The sequence below is a fragment of the Spodoptera frugiperda genome, chromosome 23, assembly GCF_023101765.2.
Source record: "Spodoptera frugiperda isolate SF20-4 chromosome 23, AGI-APGP_CSIRO_Sfru_2.0, whole genome shotgun sequence".
Lineage (NCBI taxonomy): Eukaryota > Metazoa > Arthropoda > Insecta > Lepidoptera > Noctuidae > Spodoptera > Spodoptera frugiperda.
The window spans coordinates 12250473-12276965 of NC_064234.1; the positions used below are offsets into that span (position 1 = coordinate 12250473).

The 26493-nt window shown below is 34.1% G+C and overlaps 1 protein-coding gene across 9 annotated transcripts in view; it reads left to right on the top strand.

The window, feature by feature from the left end:
• The window catches only part of LOC118266652 (disintegrin and metalloproteinase domain-containing protein 11), a 432988-nt gene that overhangs the window by 105103 nt on the left and 301392 nt on the right, over positions 1-26493 (top strand). For all 9 annotated transcript variants that reach the window (XM_050703305.1, XM_050703302.1, XM_050703304.1 and 6 more), the window contains one exon: positions 19710-19844. In XM_050703305.1, the coding sequence (XP_050559262.1) occupies positions 19710-19844 (135 nt within the window). The remainder of the gene's footprint in view (positions 1-19709; positions 19845-26493) is intronic.

Here is a 26493-nt window from a genome sequence, read left to right on the forward strand (position 1 = left end):
TATTTTGGAGAATACAAATCTAAATCTTACAAAAGATTTTTGCAGGTACAAGTAGACCCAATACCTAAGCAATACGTGCCCATCCTAACCATTCGGAAATTTCAATACATGAAACCAGGGCTTTGCAAACATGTCGGTGTCAGAGCCACGGTCCTGGTAACCCTGCGACCGCCGCGGTACAAATATTCACCTGGCATTCAACGTAGGCTTTGTAACGCCAAATAGTTGGGTCCGGCGTACGTATTAATCCTTCGGATAAACCGATGGAATTTAACCCACCGCCTACGGACAATCAATAGTGTTTGGGGGTTAAAATATAACTTTGTGGTTAAAAGTATTTATTGTTTTGCTGCCTTCAAAGAGATGTGTGGATTGATTGGTTTGGTTTGCACTGAGGGTTCTCGAAGTCTACAATACTTTGCTATTAGTATTGAGACTCTAGAAGAAAGGATTAGCTCCATAGATTGTTTTATATTTATAGAATCACACACTGAAATTGAAAAGTTGTTTGGTTTGGAGAAAAATATATCGGTTTGTTTTTTTTCTTTAATTTCAGAAAATGAGCTTGGTAAGCAATAAGCTGTCTGGTTGTACTGAAAGTAAAAGTATATGATATTATTTACAATGTTTATCAAAACTAAGCCTAACTATCCTCTAAATAAAGCGTATTTTCCACGTGGATCAGTTATTGTGTAATTTATCTGACCTGAATAGTATGAAAGTGGCTAATTGGATATAACAAAGTTGAGTTTGAACTTATGGATTAATTTTGAGCCTATATCAGACAATTAACTCCCAAACTTTGACCTAGAAATTTCACATTGTTCCTAACGTAATTTAATATTGGATAATAATGTTAAACATGAAATCACGTCTGGCTAAAAGGTGTAGGCAGCTTTTGTACTTGTACAATACATCTAGTTTAGGGCAGGTTTAAAGGCATATCGTCTTATGTAGATCGATATTCTAGACTCCATGTTATTATTGGTATAAAGGCATTGAAATTATCATAGGTTGTGTGACAATCACAACTTTATTGCTTTGATATAAAGCCGATAATCTAATGAAATAATAATAATATTTATGCTACATCTACAAAACATTTAAGTTTTAGATAGGATATAAATTATTGTATTCAGACATTAGTATTCAAGACTTAATCACCTAACGCCTAGTTGAAAAAAAGAAAGAAAACAAGAGACAAGTAGCGACAGGAATAAAAAAAAGTTATTAAAAATGACATTGTTTACAAAGCTGAGCGCGTTCCAAGCCAAATAAAAGTTTATGGGAGACGGAAAAATAAAATTCTGTGAAGGATTATAACCCCATTACTCAAATGAAATGCTAATTCCATTGTTGTTCCGCCCTTTTATTTTTCTAATTCATTTTGTTTTTAATGTCAACGGCGAAATATTTACCTACGTACTGACGAAAAATATTCAAATATTACGAGGTAGGTCTGCATCAAGAGAAAATCTCTTAAACAAGTTTTCCAACGTTTATGCTAGTTTCATATGGAGTTTTTAATTATCAAATATTGGTTTCAAAAATGAGTCACAATTCTCTCACAAAAAATGAGTCACAAACTCTTTATAAAAATGATATCGCTGAAGTATACGCAGTTGAATTTTGTTTAAGGATCATCATAATTCTAAGTCTTTATTTAATGTTTTCGAATCTGATTTAGGTTAAATTTACTTTAGGTAATGCGCTCAATTTCAAAGAAAGGTGACTTTATTACTTTTACTTTATCTAATAATACATACAGGTACATGATCAGATTGACATAGTTCGTAGCAGCTTAACCGCCATATTGAAATTGTCAGTTGAATTCATGCAGTAATCCTCGGTACACACGATAGAGCGGGAACGACACGAGTCGGATTAATTTAATATTTCAACAGGTACCTAAAACGGATAACAAGATATATCCACTGACAGACAGACAGTAGCGTGGGCTCAGTAATTGGATCCCGTTAACACCCGGTACAAAGTCCAAAAATAAAAGATTCGTGAAAATGTAAAACAAATCCCTTGAATTCACAGGATTCCACTAAGTTTCAGCGAGTATTTTGGCTTTTTATTGTTGTAGACAGCTTAAAATACTGATGCTTGGGGTCATTGTGCTAATTGTTAATAGGGTATTTTCAGCTCTAGAGTTTATTAACAATTTTAGAATAATCTTGATATAAGTTACGACGATTACATGCTCAAGAACCTCAGACTGCTTTACTATAATTCCTATCTTTACCACTAAGAAAGTTTCTATACTAACTCCAAATATTAGCTAATAGTTCCAAAATAACAACACACTAATATTACAATGCAAATTAGTACAAAATCATTAGCTATCGACGTCTCATAGTCTAAATTACAAGCATACCGAATTTAACGAGGACACAAAGGCGAAAGTGGAAATTCCTAATCCAATATACGGAATTCAATACAAGAAATTCCTGCAGGGTAACAAGACGCAGGACTTAATTTTAGCTGGTTCATTACGAGTTTGGCAACACCGCGGGTTTTGTACATACACATATCAAAATGCGTCGAGTAAAGAGGTAACACTTTAGCTGTGATTTTGATTGTTTAAAAAAAACTACTGTTTAACATGATTTGAAAAAAATCATTGTGATTTTTTGTTGTGAATAACTGTTGCTATTATTTTTACATTTTCTGATATGCAAGCTTCAACTAGGATTTATTATTACCATCAACTTAAGACTATAATTAAGCACCTAATTTATTGATCTCCACAAATTCAATTACAAACACTCCACTCCAAAACACAAACAATCCATAACACCAACAACGCCATTAAAATACCATAACAATAACGAATAACAGTTCCTAAGAACAGGTATATCAATAACAGTTACATGACATCACTGGTGTAACCGAATTTATTTGTCAGTACACATCAGACTGCTTCTAATGTACGGTATGTCCTCATTCGTTGTGGCTTTCTAAAGCATATGAGTTTTAATTAAACCGGTGTTTGAGTATCGAAGGCTTTGTTCGTTGATGTTAATGATGGGGGGTTATGTGTATAGGAGTTCAAGGGAGGGGGTATAGTGATGTGCTTGTGTGTATACGGTTGTGCCATGCACTGTTATTAGGGGTGTCATGTATTAATACGTATGTGTGTATTGAATGAAAGTGGTATAATTAATGGATTGGAAGTGATATGTTTTGTCTGTTTGTGTTGGTATTTGATTCATGGAATTTAATGAGCGATACGCGTATTTTGTATTTCAATTGACTGCTGTGTCTGAGTAAATAGTTTTCGTTTCTAATGGCAATTTTGCTGTGTAAGAAGTGTGTATATCGTAGGTACAATTGTTGTGGTAGCCCAGAGATTTACGAGCGGTTTTTCATGCATGAGGGTGCGGGTTCGAAACCTACACTAAACGGCAAGTGCCAATTTGATATAGAAAAAAGTTATACATATACAGACTACTTAGTCACCACTGAAAAACGGTGAAGGAAAACATAGACTGCATGGTTGGTGCGGTGGCTGGGCTGGGCAACTGGCTGCCGCGCAACGGGTGGCGGGTTCGATTCCCGCACGGAGCAACTCTTTGTGTGATCCACAAATTGTTGTTTCGGGTCTGGGTGTCATGTGTATGTGAACTTGTATGTTTGTAAACGCACCCACGACATAGGAGAAAATCCTAGTATGGGGCAACGTTTTTTAAAAAACAAAAAAAAAAAAAAAACAAACATAGTAAGGAAACCTGGGTTTATAATTTCTAGAATTAATGCTGAAACCTTCTCTATTCGAGAAGAGGTCTTTTGTCAGCAGTGGCCACTTACAGGTTGATCTATATTAAAATTAATATGCAACTAGTTATTTATTTAAAAATAAAAATTAAGATTCCTAATTATAACACCAACAAAAAACAATTTAAAAAAACAGACCAACACTCAATCAAATGATTGAGTCAAAAGAGAATATAGTTATATTTTTTAATATGAATATACAACACTTACATGAAACGACGCACGTCAGGAAAGATTGTAAGTAAATCATATAATTACAGAACATCAAAATATTCTGAGATCAAAGGCTGTGTGATGAGAGGTAACTAAACGCCTCCAACTTGACTCTGAGGAGGGAATTAGATGGAATAGTAATGGGAAATGTGAGCTCCTGAAATTACGAATATAATTTATTTGGAGTTCTGCTTTATGTCTTATTTAAGTGAGGATGTTTGTGCTGTGCCTTGTGAGCTGTGTTTATTTTTGTTTTGTTGTTGCTGTATTAGGTTAACTAATTTTGAAAATAGTTTGGTTCAGTGATGATAGTGGTTTTGAACCTGAAATTTTCAGGTTTGATGTACCTAAATATTTTTCATTTTTTTTTTCGTTTTTCATTTATTTATTTAATATTTAATGTACACAATACAATTTTATTAAAAATTGTTTATAGGGGGAACTTAATTTCATTTAATAATAATTAATAGTTTCGTTGCCTGAAAATATCAAGGATAATTCTGAATTTTTTGGTCGATCAAGCCCTTATGTAATAATATAAAAATATATATGTTTGTAGGTTTAAACAAAAAAACTAATCGAAAAAAATGTACAATGTACGAGTACTACCGTACGTCAAAGATTGTACATATGTTTTTCAAAACCTGACTAAACCTTCAGTCACTCTGTTGTCATTGATATGTCATATCAATCTTGATTAAACTGATACAATAGGTGTAACTGTGGATTGAACATTATTAGTTGTCAAGCCGACACCTGTACACATATATGTATGTTGGTGTAATTTGAGTATACGTCAATCTTGTTAGATATCAATTACATATGAATTTCGAGTAGGTAATGTTAATTTAGGGTTATATTTAGGTTTCAGTTTACATAGCAACACTTGGCATACATAGCATGGGTTGTTATATGTAGTTGATTGTTGTGATTACCCATGACTAAAGTGTTTTTAGGTTGTTTTCTTGTATTCCATATTGATGCACACAAATCGCAATTCCATTTTGACTTGTAACCTCCATAACACTATAATATTATAATTATTCCATGGGAACGTTAGTGAAGCCGCTGGGAGAAGCTAATATATATTATAGGGAAAAATGAATCAAAAAACCTAACAGAAATTAAAAGTATAGCAAAAACACAAGAATTGTTGAATATAACAAAAACTCCTTCTACATGATATAACATAAAGGAGAGAAGAAAATCAAAAGTTTACGAAAGCCAGCTAACTGACGCAAGTAAGACGACTCGGAATAACAAAACTTGCTAAGAAAAATATGATTCTCCTCACATAGAATAACTTCGAGTATTATCCTTGAGCAGGAGATCGTTACACACGTATGAGTAATTAGTAAAAAATACAACAAATGCCAGAGAAAATTGGATCCTTTGACAAACGGAATATGAGATAATATGGTTTAAGGAAGTGTCGTTTTCACAGCGCTCAAGGATATTTTGTGTAGAAGATATGTTGTTATTTTATGAGCGTTTATGGAATGTACGCTGAGCTGATTTATGGGATATAATTGCCGCTTTAAAGGGTTCTTGAATTTGATTTGAGTATCTCGTTTATGAAGTGTCTTGTGTCACGCGATCAAGTTATATCCTCTATTGGGTGAAATGTCTTTGAGCTATGAGTGATAACATAATATCGAACTGCTAAATACGAGTAGTTAGTATGAAATAAATAATAATGTTCCTATCGCTTGCTGAAAAAATACAGATGTCCAAGTAAATAGCGCTATGTCAACAAAAAGTCAGCATTTTACAAAATGTACAACGTTTTTTTTTTTATTGAAAGTGTAATAGGATGTGTCGTTAAAACATGACGGTTTGAATAAAATAAGGTAGTGAAGTTTTGCCATTAGAAAATGTCGCCTCGTGAAATTCACACGTACATTTAAATTAAATGTGTAAAACTGAGAGCTTGGTTAGGGACTGACAAGCGGAGCGATTTTTCGTTTTATGTTAAGTTTTAAAACATGTGGGTGTTATATGGTTATTTTAATTTTATGCCTATTTTTGTAGGTTTAAAAGACTTTAATGTCTTTTATTCCACTGGTATGAATTTACCTAATCATAATGCAAAATATACGGATAAGAATAGAATTGAAGATAGAGATTTATCAGTTACAACATCAAAGACTCCCCAATTATGCGGATTACATCACACCGATGACATCAACTTAAAACTCCGCATCCGTAGTCGCGACTCCCCACACACACGTCCTACCCATAATCACATACCAGTAAATCAACACTGCACGTGAGTCGCGAGAAATTCGGGCGCTACTTAATTAGAATGCAGCTCGCTATTTTAACTCCATATACTTGGAATAAAATAAGTTTTTTACTCTACATCTCCTGTGGAAAGAAGGTAGAAATGTTTTGTTCTTTGTAAAATAAAAACGTTCTTCAAGCGGTCCATTTCAACTTGGTACCTCTTGTTTTTGTTGCAGGTGTTGTGTTGTTATGATAACCTGTTTCGTTTAGTCCGAGCCTCTTTAGTCTTTGTACCTGAATTACAAGCTTTTGTGCTGCAATTTTATTTTCGAAACAAACGTGAACAAGACTGCTTTGTGGAGTTTATAGTTGGAGATAGTACCGTTTTACATTAATGTTTTACTAGTCGGGATGGAAGTTTAATGTTGGTTTTAATACCTACGTTAGTTAGTTAGATATATATAACTAAGTTTAAAACCAATAAGTAAGAGTAACGGCAAATTGATAATTAGTTTTCAAGTACTATGTATGTAGCAGTAGTTGTTAGGCATTTTACGCTTAGTTAGTAGCGAACCTACTTAATACAATAAGATTCTACTCGGCAATTGCTCTTAGTAAATTCTTCTTTAGTTTCAAAAAGCTATCTGGTAAACTACCCAAACCTTATTATTTATTTAGGCACCGTAACTAAAAGTCTTTATCTAGACACTAACTATGAAAAACATGTTTTTTTTAAACAGCCCTCTTACTTAACAGATTGATAGATCCCCGTATTTATTTAGATAGTCTATCGTGCTCTTTCTGAGCACCTGAGCACTGTAATTAATGTGCCCTCCGACATTTATTGATGGCGGGTGGAAAGTTACCCCCGGCTTGAGCTATGAGTTATCAAATAGGGGTAAATAGAGGTACGAATGGGTTTAAATGATAATGGCGCGGTTCTGCTCACTGAGATGTAGAGGACAACTTGTAAACTATGCAGCGAGTAAGTCATTACTGGTTTATTGATGTGTTTCGCTAACTTTTTAGAATCGATGTGATGGTTTGTCCATTTAAATAATATTATACTACAAAAATGTACACGGGCGGTATTTAGGTTTACTTTTTTACCTTTCTCCACAAATATTAAAATATCAGCTAGTAGTATCCTTCAATTAATTAATTTTGCTAGCGAGTTTAGAAGACGTTTTCCTCATTGAAATCTCAATGTAGTTTAAGAAGTATTGTAAGCTAAAATTGTAAATTATAAATGTCTGTATTGTAGATAACATATTAACAACATCTGCCATTCAAATATATCTCATATGAGTAAGGCATTAAAACATAAAGTGCCTTCAAAATAGAGGCTTTCTCAATCTTTGATCTCCATCATAATTTGATGTTTCTGACACAAGTGACGTGTGATTATGGTACTATGTTATCATTACGCTATTAAATTTATAGGGCACTGTAAAACCTTGAGCTTATTGTTGTTTCAAGTTTAATAAACATTGTTCAAATATATGTTCATTTGTATGTTAGTCGTAAATCGTGAAGATTGTTATGAAACATGTAATGTTTGTGTATTGCTATATCTACGTAAGTGGGGGATTTTTTTAACTAGAAGGTAGTAGTTTAAAGTTTGTGATTAGACAAGGGAAAAAAACCTGCAATAGTCTGGTAATAGAGGATACTCAAATCCTTAATTTTCTTCTCGTTTGCATTAGCAATTATCAAACTTCTTCTGAACCATTTTTATTTGAGATTTCTTCAGACAAATCAAAGATCATAAAATATCTACTTAAACCACAAATGGAATAATTAACAAAACCTAAGTTTCAAATATAAAACTTAAACAGCTAATATTAAGGTACAGTTTCAAACATAAACCTCATAGAGGTAATCTTAAGGTATAATATGGACGCTAAAACCTTTTAAGATCTTAATAACTATTATCAGATAGTTAGTTTAAAGCTGAAGTAATTGACAGTGGAAGGTAAATCCGTGGTGTCGTTTAGCCAGCCAACAGCTCGGTGGAATAATAATGGCGGCTCATTAGGTGAATTAAGACAGCATTTGGTGGAGACATGTTTAATAAGCTTACACAGCTCTCCAGAGATGTGTGGCTTTGAAACTAGCGGGGAACTACTCTGAGTGTCTTGTTACAGTATATTCTTTGTCGTGAGTCTTGTATGGTTTGTGTATATGGGATGCGTTTTTGTGCGTTTTTATTTTTATTTAATCGTCTTCTAAGAATAAGATATTCTTAGTACCTATATCACAAGTTTAGCCACGCTAAGCAATAAATATATAACTAAAATTAAGCGACGGATACTGTAGAACATAAATTGACTCTGAGAATATTAAATGTACTATATACATTATCTACCGTAATGTGCACCTCTGCCTAACCCATCGGGGATAAAAGGCGTGACGTTATATATCAGAATCTAATCTTATCAAAACAAAGTACATACCAATCTTAACACAGCTACACTAATCTAATCAAAAAAATAAACAGCCAAATAAATCACATTCCAACTCCGACCACGAAAAAGGAAACAAAACTTCAGCCTCACATTTTAGTTTCAGCGACGAACCACGACAGTTGTTACACTCCCTGAATTTGCGTAATTCTTCGTTCATACTCCTGAAAGTTTACAATAGACATCTTACAGGCTGAAACTGTAACTACATTACAATGTTACAGCACTTTCTATGTTACAAATAAGATTTGTGCTTGTTATAACTTTCGGAGTTATTATTTTGTTTTATTTATGTGTTCTTGTTGTTTCAGCTTTGATATGGTGAGTAGTTGTTTTCAGGATGTTTCAGTTTGTATTTCTTTAGATTCTTTATGCCTAATGTCAATATTAATTACTGTATAGTATAAAACAAAGTCGCTTTCTCTGTCGCTAAATAATAAAAGAAACTTAATCTTAAAGTACCTAAGAATGTACTAATAATTCTAAAAAAAAAAACGTCTCGTTGGGGGACCGCATGAATACGGACTGCACACCGCCGCCCGCGCCGCTATATTTCTATTTTCTGCCTTATAGTTAAGTACTTAAACATCAATTTACTTTAATGTTGTCATAAACCAAGCATGTGATACTTATGAACATCGTAGATAAATAAGAAATAATTAGGAGCGGTCCCCCAACGTGACGTATTTTTTTTTTAGAATTATTAGTACATTCTTAGGTACTTTAAGATTAAGTTTCTTTAATTATTTTTTACTTTTTAAAGGGAAATTAAGTTATTTTTTGTCGGGGGTTTTTTAAATTTTTAATTTAATTTTTTTATTAAATACTTTTTATAGGTAGGTTAGGTTAAGTTAGGCTTAGTATATTACATATACTTACTATAATTTCGATTCTTGTTAAGGTAAAGATTACATCTAAGGTCAAGCTTGTTCGCTTTAATTTTTTTTTTACTTATTAATTTCTAGTTTTTGTTTCTATAAGTAGGCTAAAGATTACATTGGTGCCAGATTTTTGTTTATAATAAAACGTTAAATTAATTTTTTTTTAATTTTTGTTATTAAATTTTTAATTTAATTTTTATTTTTTTTAATTTTTTATTATTTTTTTTTATTTTTGTTAATACGAAAAAATAATATTTTTCAATATATTCTTTCAGTGCGGTTTAATTTGAGACCCCATCCCAGTATATTTGCAGACCTTTGGCTAACCTCCCCACTTTCACCGCCCATAACTTTAAAACGGATTAACCGATTTTCATCAAACATGTCTAAAAACACTCGCACATAAGTCCCCTTTCATATGAAAAAAGCTAAATTGAAATCACTGCATCCGTTCGGGAGTTATGATGCCACAGACAGACAGACAGACAGACACGTCAAACTTATAACACCCCTCTTTTTGCGTCGGGGGTTAAAAACAAAGTCGCTTTCTCTGTCGCTATGTCCATTTGTATGCGGTTTTTTAATAGATAGAGCGATTCAAGAGGAATGCGAACCGAATTTAGTAAGAAAAGGACTGTTATAAGTTATTTTTATCTATATTCATCATTTGGGTTTAAATATTAGTTATATTATTAGCTGGTACGACGAAACCTATATTTCTCTGATCTCATCCCACGAAGATTTAACCCACGCGGTCAAAAAGTAATCCAATCAAAATATTTATTGAAAAACATACCAAAATAGACGGCTATTAATACGCACAAATTGATCATTAGTTTGTAAGGAAAAGGCTTGTTTTTGGAATAAATAAAGTCTGGAACACAATGCCATTATAAAATCATTTTAACTAGACTAGAGAATAATTTCTTTATATTTAACTATCCGTGATTTTCTATTACTGGAATAGAAACCTCATTTATACAAGCAGCTACCACCACCATACTGAATCTGAACGAGAAAAAATTTAAATCTTGTATAAAGCGTGAACTGTGTAAACAGGCATATTATAAACTGTCAGATTATATTGAAGATAGCTTTTGCCCGCGACTTCGTTCGCGTGGAATAGTGACTTCCGGCAAATTTTTGGTTTTAACCACATAGTTCCCGATCTCGCGGGATCTCTTCAAAAATGAGATGTGGAAGATATTCCAGGGAACTCTTCAAAAATCAACATAATGAGCTCTGCGTTTGAATTTAATAGATGTATACTCACTTAGGGCGTTGAAAAAATAGTTTAAAAACGGACTTAAACTAACTTAAAACTAAAGAAAGCTACGAATTACGAATTTATAACAATTAAAAAAGAAACTATATTACAACCTATCCTCTATGCTATAATAACCAAGCTTAAACTAAATAATTTAAAAGAAACGACTTAAATCTAATCTAATTAATTTATAAATTAGACTTACAATTTTATTAAAAAAACTAACTACAGTAACTACTAATAATCGATATCAAACTAAACCTACGTTAAATAGTTTAACCAAAAAACCAGGAAAACCCAACAAATAAACTTATTAATTGACAAATACAACGAAACCAATTTAGAATATACGAAACAGCAGGACCACTACAGACATAATATATCATACGACTGATAATACACTTTTTCTACGATAGTACCGAAGCGCTCGGCCGATACCCAACCAAATGAATGTAACGAAACCATAGCGCGATCTATTTCGATCCCAACGCCATCTATCGAGGATAAAGACAACTTGGATTATTTATTTATACTCCGTTCGGGCATTTTCTTTGTACTAAAAGTTTAATTATATTGATATTATTTTTTTCATACCTTTTTACTATTTATTTACTTTTTTCGATGAATTAAAACAATAACATGAACCGAAGTCGTGTAACGATCGACATAGAATTATCTATACTCCGTTAGAGCATTTTCTTTGTACTAAATGTTTTATTATATTGATATTATTTTTTTCATACCTTTTTACTATTTATTTACTTTTTTTCGATGAATTAAAACAATAACATGAACCGAAGTCGTGTAACGATCGACATAGAATTATTTATAAATAATTTATTTCTTATTTTTATTTTTTGATTTTTGAAATAAAAATATATCTATGTCCTTTCTAAGGTTCTAAACTATATCTGTACCAAATTTCAACCAAATCCGTCAAATAGTTGCGGAGATTAATGGTAATAAGCATAGAATGTTCGACGTGATTCTTTAATTTGACATAACTTTTTTATTTATGAACCGATTGACATGAAACAAACACTAAATGTAAATTTAAGCATCCCACAATATATTCGTGAAAACCGCATCCAACTCGGATCAGCCATTTCTGAGATTAGCGCGCACAGACGAACAGACAAACAGACAAACAGACAAACAGACAAACAGACAAAAAAAAAGTTAATTACATTTTTGGGTTCGACATCGACATAACAATAACCCCTGCTATTTTTTTTATTTTTATTTTCAATGTACAGACAGCACTTTTCTACGATTTTATTATATGTATAGATAAAAATGTGTGGCAGCATGTTGGTCCGGCTCCACTGGACACTCGCTCACACTAGACAATGCTCTAATACGATCACTAGTTACACGTTAAATTAAAGTACTAATTTATTCCAATGTAGTCTAGGGATCCTGTGGCATCAAGCAGTTATTTATTTTTTTTATTTTGAAAAATTAAATTAAAGGTTATTTTTTATTTGTATAGAAGCATTATTTCAAAATTGTAAGTGTACATATGTGGGCACTATGTTTGAAACAACCCGCTTTTTTAATTTATATTCTTTACAAATTGGTTTTATTGTCCCATAGTTTTGACGTCGTATTGTAGTTACATTGTTCCTACATATATATACAATAGGTAAATGATCAAATAATGTATCAGAGATATTGTAAAAAACATTTTTTGAAAAGAGTAACGATGGAGTTTCTTGCTCGTTCTTCTCCATTCGAAGCAACACTTTGGAACGAGCGCCTAGCTTCACTGACAGACAGACTGACGGACAATTTAATTTGACGTTTCAAAAGTGCCTAATTTAGGATTAATTGAAATAAATGCTTTGACTTTGACAGCTAGTTAGTCTCTATACTTGGTAGGGGGGTTAAAATGGTGCAAATTTGTCAGACCATTATTACCCGATGTCTGTTCCGAACATGAAATAATTGATTTATTTAGCTGAGACACACACAATTAGGCATCTGCTTTACAAACAACTACTACAATAGAAGTACACAAAAGGCTTTGTTTTAACAATTCTTTCAATATACGTTGTGTAATGTACCGAAAGACCAAAAAAAGTTAAAACAAACTATACGAAGTAAGCGTACCATTTATAATATCAGGTACGTTTCCAAACGACAATATGGCGAGCCGGTTTTGTTAAAAAATGAACCTAAATGTTATTGAGATGTCCGCGGCCGCAAGTTTCTTTGTTGCCAGAATTATGAAAGAAATCTTTTATTTTCACTAAAATAATGAACAATTTCTTTCATAGAACGGCTGCTGAAGCTTTTCGTGTGGTTTCGACTGTAAATTTTAAAGCATTTTTAATAACAAAATGTATTATTTTAGTGTTCAGCTGGTTGGTTCGTACGTATAGAGGGTTCGGTATTGTTTTGTTTAAAATGTTATCATTCTATCTAAAAATAATATTCTATTTCCATCCCAGTCTATGAATAGATGAATTCTACTAAGACCACAGTTTTAAGTTCGTAAGAAACTCAAGGACACAAAAATTGTTATGAAATTTCTGAATCGTACCGTCGCGCCGCGAGTCATTGGGTGATATCATGATATCTCTTATGTTAACACTTGACTCTGTTTGCACTACTAACTAGTAACTATAATCTCCGAAACCGACTATGGAGCGGAGCGTGTGAATGAGCACTCTGTAGTCTAAGAGTTTCGTTACTAGCAGTATTACCATAAGCACACTTCGAACAATTTCAATTAAACCAACTTGGAGGCATCACTGTAATATATTTGCGATTACATTAGACTTGGGTCCAAGACCAACACGAGATCTCGTACTAGCACCTGACTTGTGTTTGAGTTGCGAAGTGGATGCGGATGTAAGCTCTTCGTTAAATTGAGATTTTATTTTTGTTGTGTGTTGATGAAATGTTAAGGAAGCAATTTAAATATTTACGCGACAAACATTAAAGTCACTTTGAATTATGTGTGCTTTGTAAAGAGCATTACTGCGATGTGTGCTGTTGTCAATCCTACTTAGATACTTTTATTTATGTTCTTGCTGATTTATGTAAGGAAATATCTTCTATTTTTTCATCTTACGTAGAATGATTTTAATGAGAAAGCATTTCAGACTTCAGTTTCAGAAATACTAAAGTAACTTTAATACTAAATGTTTTCCTCCACGATGAATTCCATCAAAAATGAGTCGAGCGTCAGTCAGAAGTTTCAAAGCGGAGTGGAGTCGTGTGACAGCATTCTGGCATTTCACAACTTTGTAGAGCTGACTCCAGAGCGCATTCCTGCGATGAAGACGTAATTAAGTCCAACCCTGGCATCTCGCCATAAGGAATGAGTAAAATTAACGTTGTTCATCAAAAATATTTAAGAAACAAGCCATGTTTAGAGGGTTTATTAGGGACGAAAATGAGTCATTTAATTGAGGTTCAAATGGCATTCAATGTTTAAATGATTAAAAATTTGATACGTAAGTAATCTCTTCCATAATCGTCAGTAACATTCTATAAGTCTCAACTAAACAAACAATAGATTTTCTGTAAACCAATTTCTTTTTACATGACATCTAGATATCTATAAAAGCAAAGTAACAAGTCTAACAGCATGTCAAACACAACTTCAACATCTTAAATTCTTCTAAAAACTATCAGAAATATGACAAACAATGCGTCAGATACATGCTTCGAAAAATTTCAGACATTCTTTGATTTAGTTTGAACTAGACTTGGAAAAAGTAAAGTGCCAGACAATTTGGCGGGCCGATCTAGCAAAAAGTTCTAGACAAGTACTCAGGATAAAACGGAAGGCGATAAAATGGTTCGACAGACACCAGATCTGTAACGGACTAACTTTTACATTGAGATCTGTTATCTTGTTATACAAAATGATTTCTATTGTTTTTATGTTTAGATTGATTTTTGTTTAGTGGACTGTGCTAACAAGTTTGTTCAGATACTGAAGTACCTAATTGATTAAATAAATAGTACGATGTATGTTTGTATACACTGTAGTTTTCTCATATGGATCAACACAACATAATTAAATAAGATTTGCTTACTGTTACACACTCATTGTTCATAGAACAACCACAACATTTATTCTTAACTCAGTAAAATTCAAAATAAATTAAGAAACAAGCATTTTAATGTACACAAACATGTGTGTTAACTGCGCCTATAAACATTACACTTGATGTTCTATCCTAACAGTTCGAAATTCTCGACAGAGCAACTTGAATCCAAATATCCAAATTATACACGAACAAACAGCAATCTTAAACAACTCGTATTAGTAGTATACTGTTAAAAGTCAAAGGCACATAACATGTCTACTTATGGGTGTTATTAGCCAACTTCAGTCCTTTGTTCCGCAGTAACGACAATAATGTCTCCTCACTACACGAAATGGGTTTATTGCTCAAATTTTATTGTTGTTTTTATTGCTGTATAGTTCACCTGATGAGACGTTACTGTATTGCGGGGTTACGGCGGTTTGAGACGCGCAATTCAAGTGCCGAAAAAAATGTCTCAAAGATCTATTAAGTTATATCTACTCCTACTATCAAAAATACTATAACAAAAGCTTACTAAAAAAGATATACCTCATCTAAAAGGAAATCAAATCAAATTTTCGTCCATAATCAAGACACTAAAACCTGCGGAATTTAAATCAATAGACAGGCAGGGCAGGTTCATCAAAATTCTCCAATCAAACAAAAGAAATATCGCTGACAGCCCCGAAAAATCTTTGGTCCTTTGATTCGCAATAGGTTTGGTCCTTCAGGAATCTTCCTTCATTTCCACATAGATGGAGCCTCTGGCCGAATATGATTAATTCATCAGCCATACGTCAGTGTGGTGTCGAGTCAGCGCCGACTAGTAATAGGTTATTTGCCTAATAATGTGGTCACTTTCTGTCATCTTCTTTTTTATTTGAGAAGAATCAGGGTGTTCATATGCAGTTCAAGTTTATAAAATTTTAAGTGTCATCCGAGTCCGAGTGTTTTAAGTAAAATTGCTGGGTTTGCAAATATGCACTAAGCACGGAACTATAGGCACGACACTATAACATGGGTTATCAATGAAAACATATTTCCATTGTTTTGCTTCAATTTCCTAACCGGTAAAGAAAAATACGACTCCTACATAAAATTTTCCTTCCATTATTATTATGATGGAATGAGTCCAGACATACTATATTTTTCATCATAATAAATTGCCTTAAAACAATTTCATTTTTATTAGTTTATTTGCTAAAAGATATTTAGTGTCATTATTCATATTAGTCATAAAAGTCAGTTGTAATGAAGATTGATGTCGTTTTCTATAACTTTTTATAGTTATACTTTGCAAGTTATTTTCTTAACTTAAGTAATTAGATGAGTTTCGGAAAAACGATTTCAAGGTCGTCGATACCCTTTTTAACACAGTTTTAGTGACGAGCGTTCCGATTAAATCACGGACCGTTTAGGTGCCAATCTTTTGTCAATCGGATTAGGGTCCTTCAGTCCATTATAGTGGAAGATGAGTTCATGTTGGGGACAATACTGTTGTGAGTTCTGGGAATGTCCTTACACTCTTCTTTAGCTTGGTTATTCTAGACATCTTTAGATTTTGTGGTTATTAATCTGGTCCTTTTATCCGAATATTTTTTGCTCGAGATTTGTCTCCAAATCTGTAGCAAAAGATTCGTCGTTCGACAAAATATTATGGAAATATTTCGTCTCGGGTCGCTGGGAAAGTGTGTTAAACAGTTACATAACAATGTCTTAGGACCTCTAGCACGGGGACCTTTTTTGGGAATCTCTTTTTTATCTGAAGGTGATTCGCCAAAGGGTCGGTCGGTTGGGGCAAGTTTTGAGAGGGGCTCCGATCTGAAATAGAAGGCAAAATTTAGGATTTAATTTTTTCTTATGGCTCAAGTTTTATCTTTAGCTTTTATAATGAACAAAATATTTTTAGCAGAGTATCAGTGATTTTGTCGGTTAGATATTTTTTACAGTTTATACGTAAGCTTTTTTTATTCATTATAACTTATATATTAAGTTTGTTTCCTAATTAACCATTCGATCAATAAATATAATAAATACAACAATGTTGTAACTACATAAAATTAAGTAAAGCATATCGATATCAAAAATAACTACCCAAGCAACAATATCTCTCAAATAACAAAAGCAACAAGAAAAATAAAGAAAATAGAACAAGTACCATTATTTTTCCCATCCAGAACCGATACGTCAGAAAATATCATATCAAAAAGTTTGACGATAGCACCCGCTGCCGCTCCTCGCTCAACTCTTGAAGTCCGATCGGCGTCCAGGGTCCAATAAACTGACAATTCAATTACAAACAACAGTCTGTACTCCACTGTCCGGTATTGAGCCGAGCCGATTGATTCAGACAATGTACCACTTCCATACGAAGCGTTTTTTCGTTCTCTCTGCTACAAACTCGATTTGACGGTGTATATAGCATTTGATTTGGACAAACATGTTTGGGTTTATCTTGATAAAAAGAAAATATGGGGTGGCGTGCGAGTTCGGAAGGGGCACGCCTATCTCTGTTGTTGCAAAGAGCACGATTGATTTGTTTTTGAATTTGTTTTGAACGGAGTATTTTTGGAAATGTGCTGTATGGAATGCTTCGGTGTTTTTCTGTGTAGTTTAGCTTGGAATTGAATGACTGCCATAGCAATATGAATTTCTCTAGAATTTTCAAAAGCAGTATAATGTTAGTTAATAAAGTTATCTTCTTGAAAATTATCGTTTTTTTATGAAGTAAATACTGCTACAAATAGCCTCCATACCAATTAAAAATTCTTAGGAAAACCTTTATTCATACATTTTCCTTTTATATTTATGGGAAAGAGCACAAAGACGTATTTAAAAAAATCTCATTAGAAAATATCCTTGGTACGGAAATAGTGATACTGCCCACATTTTCGTTGAAAAGAAGCTTGTGACGGAAATTCCATTATATTAATATTAGTCTATCATATAATGTTATCACTGAGGATCAAATTTCCTTTCAAATATTGAGCACAGAAATAGATTTAATTATTATTTAAAAGCTTTTGGATTGAAATGGAAGCGATAGCGGTGAATAGTCGGTTGAGGTGGTACTTTTTATTCATGTACGTTCAATCAAAGTGAATATTGAATACGTGGGAAAGAGGACTTTTAATTAGGTTATTAATATTAACATTTTTGGGGATTCTTTTGATTATGTGCTCATAGTATCGTGGTGGCCCGGAGGCCTCATGCTTGAGGGTGCGGGTTCGAAACCTACTAACGGAAAAGTACTAACGTCACTTTTACGTATCATTTTTAATTATACGTCAAACTTCATGAAGTCTTGATGTGTAGTTTCTACCTATTTCATTTAGACAGCATTAGCATACTTTTTGATAATTAGGAGGCAGAAGTTATTTAATATCGATTAAACTTGCTTACATTCACAAAAAATATTCCACTCGCTGCCTCTTCCTCTAAAACCATACGCAAATTGTGCCAAATCGATAAGGACATATTTTGAGGAATTCTTTTCCCGAGAACCCTTAGCGAAGAATATATTTAATGGAATTTCACAGGATTTCCAATCTAAAGTGAAACATACCTAAGTATATTGGAAGAATGAGATTTTTCCATGTGAATAGTAACGAACAATGATACTTGCAATTTTTTCTGAGCCTCCTTTGTTGGCCTCAAGTATTTTATTTGGAGAGAAGAATCGGAGTGTTATTAATATATAATCGTTCCATTTGATTCGATTTCTTTGTGTAACATACTATTTATGTTATTATGGGCTTTTGAATTTAACTATATTGATGGAAATATGTACCGGTAAACTATGGCAACTTTACCGGACCCTTGGCAACTTTACCATACTATAGGTATTCAGTATAAACTCATTTATCTAAAAATCTACCCACTACAATGTTTTGTAATAGTAGTATTTAGAAAGAATTTACTATATTTTTAGACACAAGACTGCTTTTGATCATTAGTCATTATGTCTGTTAGTAAATGTACATATTTAATATCGATCATAAGTTCGCCTATATTCACAAAAAAATATACACTCGCTGCTTTGTGGCCTCTTCCTCTAAATTACCATGTTTTTTTCTTGTAAATAAAAAATTTAATCTAAATTTAGCATAATAGTGCCAAATCTGGATGATAAGTTATAATGTATTTATAATACCTTTTGTTTTAGAGCCAAAATGGCTCACATGAAACAAAACCGCAGATAACTCGGAGTTAGACAATATAAAAAGCGAAAGTAATGTTAAAATATTTAATGGAATTTCACAGGATTTCCAATCTAAAGTGAAACATACCTAAGTATATTGGAAGAATGAGATTTTTCCATGTGAATAGTAACGAACAATGATACTTGCAATTTTTTCTGAGCCTCCTTTGTTGGCCTCAAGTATTTTATTTGGAGAGAAGAATCGGAGTGTTATTAATATATAATCGTTCCATTTGATTCGTTTTCTTTGTGTAACATACTATTTATGTAATTATGGGCTTTTGACTTTTAACTATATAGGTATTGATGGAAATATGTACTTTAATTGTGATATTTGAATCTGTGTGGAATAGAATTAGCTCGAGTGCGTACTCTACATACCTAAAGAATGTATATTATACAAGTTAAAGATTTTGCATCACACTCATACGGTGGTCATACACCGGCTAAGAGGTCATTTATCATTACAGACAAGGGTCTGAACCTGGAGTAGTCCAGTCAATTTTGTAGAATTGAAATTGATCGAGGCACATTGGAAATTAAGGCCCACTTCATATAGACAGTAGACAAAAACGTGATAATGAAGGAATATAACATTTCTAAAGTTGTGTATTGTTTGTTGCACAGGTGAGGGCGACCGCGGGGGCGAGCGGCGACGCGGCGCGGGCGCAGCGGTGTCGCGCGGCATGCGGCGCCGCCCGCTGCTGCCGCTGCTGCTGCTGGCGCTGTTGCGCGCGCACGGCCTGCTCGCCGCGTCCGGAGGTAAGTTTGTACCACCTTTGTTTTAAATCAACGTAAATATGCGAAAAAATCTTAAACAAAACTGTTTAACTCTTAAAACGCCACGAGGGTCACCGGCGACCAACGTTAGCGGAGGATTTGCCTTCAACAGTTTTCTATTGGCAGTCAAAGACTTAATTTAAACAACGCGGTTAAGAGCAAATTAAATAATAAATACTTTAAAATATTGTAGATTTTTTGAAACTTATCGTAACTAATACTCGTCTTATAGTATTCAAAAAAATCTCTTCAGGCAACAGAAACTGACAAAACATTACCCACATTATCAAAGGGACCCCACAGGCAACCCTAAAAGACGGCTCGTGTCTGTTCACTCTATAACAAACATCTATCTCCAAGGCAACCTTCCACCAGCCAATTATAAAAATAAAACTATTCACTAATATTAAAGTACACAATCCCCACTAGTGGCCGGTGATAAATGATCGAATGATCACCAGATCACCGTGACTGGCAGGTTTTGTTGCATTAACGTAATTCGCTGCATGACACAGCTACAGATTAAAGATAAAGGCAATATATTATAGCCCGAGAGCCACTGCGATTATTTTATTAATACATAGTTGATGTCCTATGAATTATGTTGTGAGGAGTTTGGATCTTTATTTGCAAAAAATAAATAAAGAGTTACTTGCTTATCTCTGTTCAAAAATTAAACACACCTTAGTTAGTCTCTACATGTATTTTTTTATGGAAAACTGATAATGAAGTCCTATCGGAAGTTAATTGATTGCATGGTTGGTGCGGTAGCTAGGCAACCGTCTGCCGCGTAACGTGTAGAAGGTTCGATTCGATTCTTAACTTTTTCGAAGAATGATAAACATTATGATTGTACTTGCTGAAATTAACCGAAATGCAGTTGATAAGATATACTATAAATTAAATTAATGTGAATCTGATAGCAATTAATTTAACACATTGCCATAGATTCCAACTAACACACAGACTAGTTTAGTTAATGATTTATTTGTAAATCTTGAAAACTTACTTTAATGTATTTAGTTGTGAGTTATTGCTGTTAATATGTCTGAGTTATTGGGATCAATCATATGTTCGGATCTTCTGTGCCTAGGGACACATTAATGATATAATTTATTACACCTATTTATTACTGATACCTATCATTGATTTACTGAAATGTTAGTAATTTAACACTGATTACGATTCATTACCAATTTGATTATTGATTAGGAACTTCGGTAGTTAATGTTTTATTTAAGTTGCGAGGACGTATTATAGTCCTCTTGGCACAATTTGTTTTTATTTTGTTCACCAAAAAAACTTCACGATTTTGCTCGGTACCATTTTTAAACCAATTTTTCTAGTCAACACAAATACACATGAAAAATATCGCGAAATAAATCATCGAATTGCTGTTCAAGTGAAACCGACCACCTAAAAACGAAATAAAATTCGCGCCACTAAAATGCCGCACAACTATTAAACTAATCGTCGAACCCAAATAAAGTATTCAACGAATTTGTTTTACACAAATACCTACTGGTGTCCCAATCAAACTAATGGGCGGTGTCAGTGCAGCGCTGAGCTAAACTGCGGCGCTTCACCGCTTGCGCTGTAAATGCTTTGCGGTACGACTCAGTGACAAATTGAGTGCACGGTGGTGCAGGCTAAGCTTCAGTCTTGGTGTACACGGCATTTTAGGACTGCTAGGGTGAAAGATGGCGCGTCGGTATTTGAATTGAATATCGTGTGTTGTCTGTAGGTGTAAACCAAATTTATACCCGTCCGGCTTCCAATGGAAAACGGAGTTTTGCTGAATTTGAAAACGAAGTGATTTCGTTGTACATTTGTCTACGCCATCCGCGATACCTGAATATTTATATTCGTAGCACCCAGCACCCACTTTAGAGTATCCATTTGGAAAATATTTCTAGAATTGAATTTGACTGCCTTTTTCGGCGAATGATCGTAAACTCGAATTCTGTACAGTACTGGTTCTGAGCCATAAAGTTCACAGTACACCTGGTATTGTGAAAAATGCCTTTTGTTTAAGCTTTTGTTCCATACTTACATAAACTTCTATTAAACCTTGTACGAATAAATCCTTTCTCTATTCGTTAGTTAGTGGGAAATCACGAAGAAACTACAATTACTTTCATGAAGTTTCTAGAACATTCTCAGGAACAGTACGTTTAGTTACCAATTCTAACAACAGCGTCAGTTGCAGAGTCACGTCGATTGACGGTGACAAATGATGTGTAAGCCAGTGGAGCTGGCCAGAGAAACAAAACGAAGAGACGTATCGATTCTTATAGAGAATTCACTAGAGTTGCTAGGAGCTAATGTGGCTGGGATGTTACAAATTAGCTCACTGTAAAGTGCTCGAAGGTGTAGAAGTGTGCTTTTCCTGGGAATAATTGCTTTTAGCTACTTCAACTTACTTTTATACTTGGTCCAGTTGCGAACATAAGGTGTTGATATAAGTGATCTCTGTGAGCAAAAATGCGTCTTGAGCAAACCCCCGATTGTGCTTCTAGTGTTACAGATGTACCTAGGCTACAGGGACTTGTGATACCCGTGTCACAAGTCTAGATCCCGATCTATTATATGGCTATTCAAAAAATAGGACAACGTCACGCCTTTAATCCCCGAATAGGTTGGCAGAGATGTACATAACGGCACGTAATGCCGCTATAAGTACAATGTACATCCACTTTTCACCACAGATGCACAGATAACCTGTTTACATAAATAAATCATTTATGTGTAAGCACTTGGTAAGCCAAAAAATATAATCCCAATAAATTCACCAAGAACCGTTGTCGCCTAAACATGACACGAGTTAAACAGATTACGTATGTGTAAACAGCTTAAAAAGCCCTCAGGTGATCCTTTCAGGCTCAATTTTTCAGTGAATACAAGGCCAAATCATCAATATCAAGTGTGCCGCGTTCAATGGTGGAGGTTCGACGTTCACGCTGTATAAATGTGGCGACGTGACAAATGGAGTGTCACGCTGCTGCGAGTCTTAGCGAGTTGGATGTTGGATGCGTGACACTTGTGTGCTACGTCTTTGTGTTTTTGTGGCGAACGTGACGTGCTAGGGGTGGGGAGTGAAATGATGTGAAGTAATGTTATTAGGAACTTAGGGGGTGCTTCTTTGGTAGTAGCACCAGTGTATGTGAAGTTGTAGGTATAAATATAATCAACATAAAGTGCAACGAAAATCGGTCCGTATTAACACGATTATATTATAAAAAACTGTACTCTACATTTTTTTTTATAATGTCGTGCACACACTTGCCTGTATATATTACATACATATAACACATATCTGAACAGCAGTTCCATCTAGAAATCAAACCCACAACACATTACATACCAGCTCACTAAATGTGCTAACCAAACAGTCATAAACTTATAGTTTACTGAAATTTCCTCTTCAACATGATCAGACGCAAGTTTTCAATATGGTGTTCACTTACCATCAAAATATGACGTGCAACGTGTAGCGGGTTTGATTCCCGAAGCAACCCTTTGTGTCATCCATAAATTGTTGTTTCGGGTCAGGGTTTCATGTGTATGGGAACTTCTATGTTTATAAACCCACGACATATGAGAAAATACTAGTGTGGGGTAACGTTTAAAAAATACCTAGTCTTAAAGACAAACACACCTCCTACAACTTACACCACATCACATTATTCCGCCTCCACCTCCCACTGTCCGAGTGTATTTCCTGCCTCTACTCCGAAGGTCATCTCTATCAGCCTGCTCTGCACTACGTTATAAACCGTCAGAGCGTGCTCTATAAATCTTGTAGAGCCTGCACGAAGATATGGTAGAGCTGAACTGTGAGATGATAACAGGTCTCAGTTCTATTCGAGCTTTATGTCTTGAGTTGCAAGTAGAAGTAAAAATTTTGGCTGAGGTTTTTTTCATAAACATTATTTATTGGCGAAAAGTGGTTCTTACTTAGTTCTCTTCTACTTTAGAAAACAAGTTCCATTATATTATTTTCTTATTCTAAGTTATGACTATTTGTGCCAACAGTAATTATATTGTTTAATGATTTTCCTTACAATCTCCATACAAATTTTTTCTTGGTTCCCAGGGGTTTATTAACCGATTTATTAAATCCACCATGGCACTTCTTGTAATTCTACAAAAATATCAGTAAATCTTTGAAAAAATCGTTAATTTCACTACATCACTCTTTGGTCTTCCACACCACAACACAATGTGTTCTCATTTATACCAAACAATAGAACATAATTATTAGAATCGACCGAACAAAGTACCCGCTAGTCCGCGTCCAATTAATACGCAGCGTAACGTAACGCAAAACGTTTCCGTTCAAAGCATGGCCTGGCCAATGTCGAGCCTGTACGCTACACAGAAATAAATGTCCTATTTCGCGAGTGATTGGAATTAATTTACGTTAACCATGTGTAAGTTGCCGATTAAGTAAAATTGAGGTGATTTCTTGTTACGACATTCGATGTGTATATTGGGACCTTACTGGCCTTCTACTAAGCTTTGGATGTTTGAATAGAATATCAAAATATATAATGTTTCGAAAATTTAAAAAAAATCTTTAAAATACTATTTATTTTAACTCTGTCTACACACCAAACTTCATTATAAAATGTAGACAGGCCAAGAATTGGAGTATCATATAGAAAACCAAATTTTCTAACAATCTTACCAAAACGTAACTCTCAGCTTTTTGTTTCAAAATGTCCTCTGAGCCCAATAACTCACAAGTCTGTTCTCCATACACGAACGACACGACATTACGAAAAGATTTAATAAAGAATCTTCCAAACGAGCTCATTCAATCCCTTAATCTTAGTCATCGAAACTTTACTGCTACAGATGAAAAAATACGATCCTGGATTATTCCCAAAGAAAAAGGGGTTATAAAAAAACGAAAAAAGGGATGATTTAATGTTATTGTCTCTGATATTCGTTATTACTTAGGTTCGAACAAAAGATTTTTTTCGAATTTATTCCATGTCATTATTATATATGGCAATTTTTGCATGGCAATGTGTAACGGAAAACATAGATTTGCTGGCGACGGGATTTACGAGTTCGCGTGGCGTTCTGCGATGAAAATGTCCGATGCTGAATGCGGATTTTTTTCCTATTGACATTTAATGAAAGATTGTCAATGGATACTGTTGTGTAAAGGCCGGTCGTTTTGTAGGTCAAATAGTATTTCAATGTGGAGTGAGCGATAACATGAAACATTATTCTTGTATACAAATTAATTTGGATAAAGATTTTGAGACTGGTTTGCTTCTTTCACTTTACCAGATCGATTCTGACGAGATAAAAATACCATCAAAGACAAAATAAAATTAAAAACAAAACGTAAATTATTTTAATTGCATTTCACTTCAGTAAACAGTTTCAACCCTTTACTGAAAGTTCAGGGGATCCAGTACATTCGTAGCTTTGCCCTTTCATGCGTGTCCAAACTATTTATTGATAAAACTGTTTTTAACTTTAATAATAAGTCTACAGGTCTATTACAAAGCTATAATTAAATTCCATCGAACCCTAGCCTATTATATTGGAGCGGCCATTTTGGCGGGGTCCTTTGTCTGGCCATACGTCCACATGGCTGGAATTTAAACGGACTGATAGTGATGTGAGCAATTTGCCGTACATTGACAGTGTGACAATTATGACGTGCGCTCTGTGACAGCTGACATTATTGTCAATTGTTTTACTGTATATTATGTAACTGGTTTCATGTACATATGTGTGCCATGGAAAAGCATTGACGAAAATTCGTGGAATAGATTTCATTGTGGCCTGTCCTGTCATTCGACAGTAAGTTTTATTCAAACTAAACTAGTGCCATGTTTTACGTGGAACAGCTGACATTTGCCCTCTATAACTTACTAGAAGCACGATATTCTTGGTTAGATGCTAGATCCGGTGAAAATTTTAGACAATTTCTACCCGACTGTACCTATTCGTGAAAATTTCAGGATAAGAATATTGTAGAACAAAACTTTTGTTACATAAAGAATATTTGAGCAAGATTTCATTTTTGTGTACGACGGCGTATATTTGAGCCATGTCGTCAATCAGTCGTCAGTCTGTGAAATTTGATTCAAAGGAATGTCAAAATGTCTAAAATGTTAAAATGTAATAGATACTTCTAATAGATACACTATTTATGACTAGGAACATGTTTTTACATGATTATATAAATGAATTTTAAAAAGGATTACATAATATGCGGCGTATTTCAGTTTTGATAAGATTTTCAATTCTATCACTAAAGCAATAAAGCTGAAAAATGAGACACATTGGTAACTTAACGTGCCTGAGTGTTAGGTTAGTACGAACGTAACTTACCCACGATCTACTCCGTCTTTTATAGTACCAATAACAAGAGTAAGTGTACCTCTGTTCCTCTAAAGTTCTGTAACCCTAAGTTTTTACTGAGAGCGACAGCCATTTGACGCGGAAGGTCAAAGGCCCCACGTCCTGTGAAACTGAAGTCTGGCGTCGTCTGGATAAAAAATCGAGTCCTGCGCTAGCTAATGAGGACTAGCTAGTAATTTGAAGTTTACCTAGCGAATCGGAAAAGTTCTCGATAAGGTGAACAAGGAGATTGTCTAGGTGT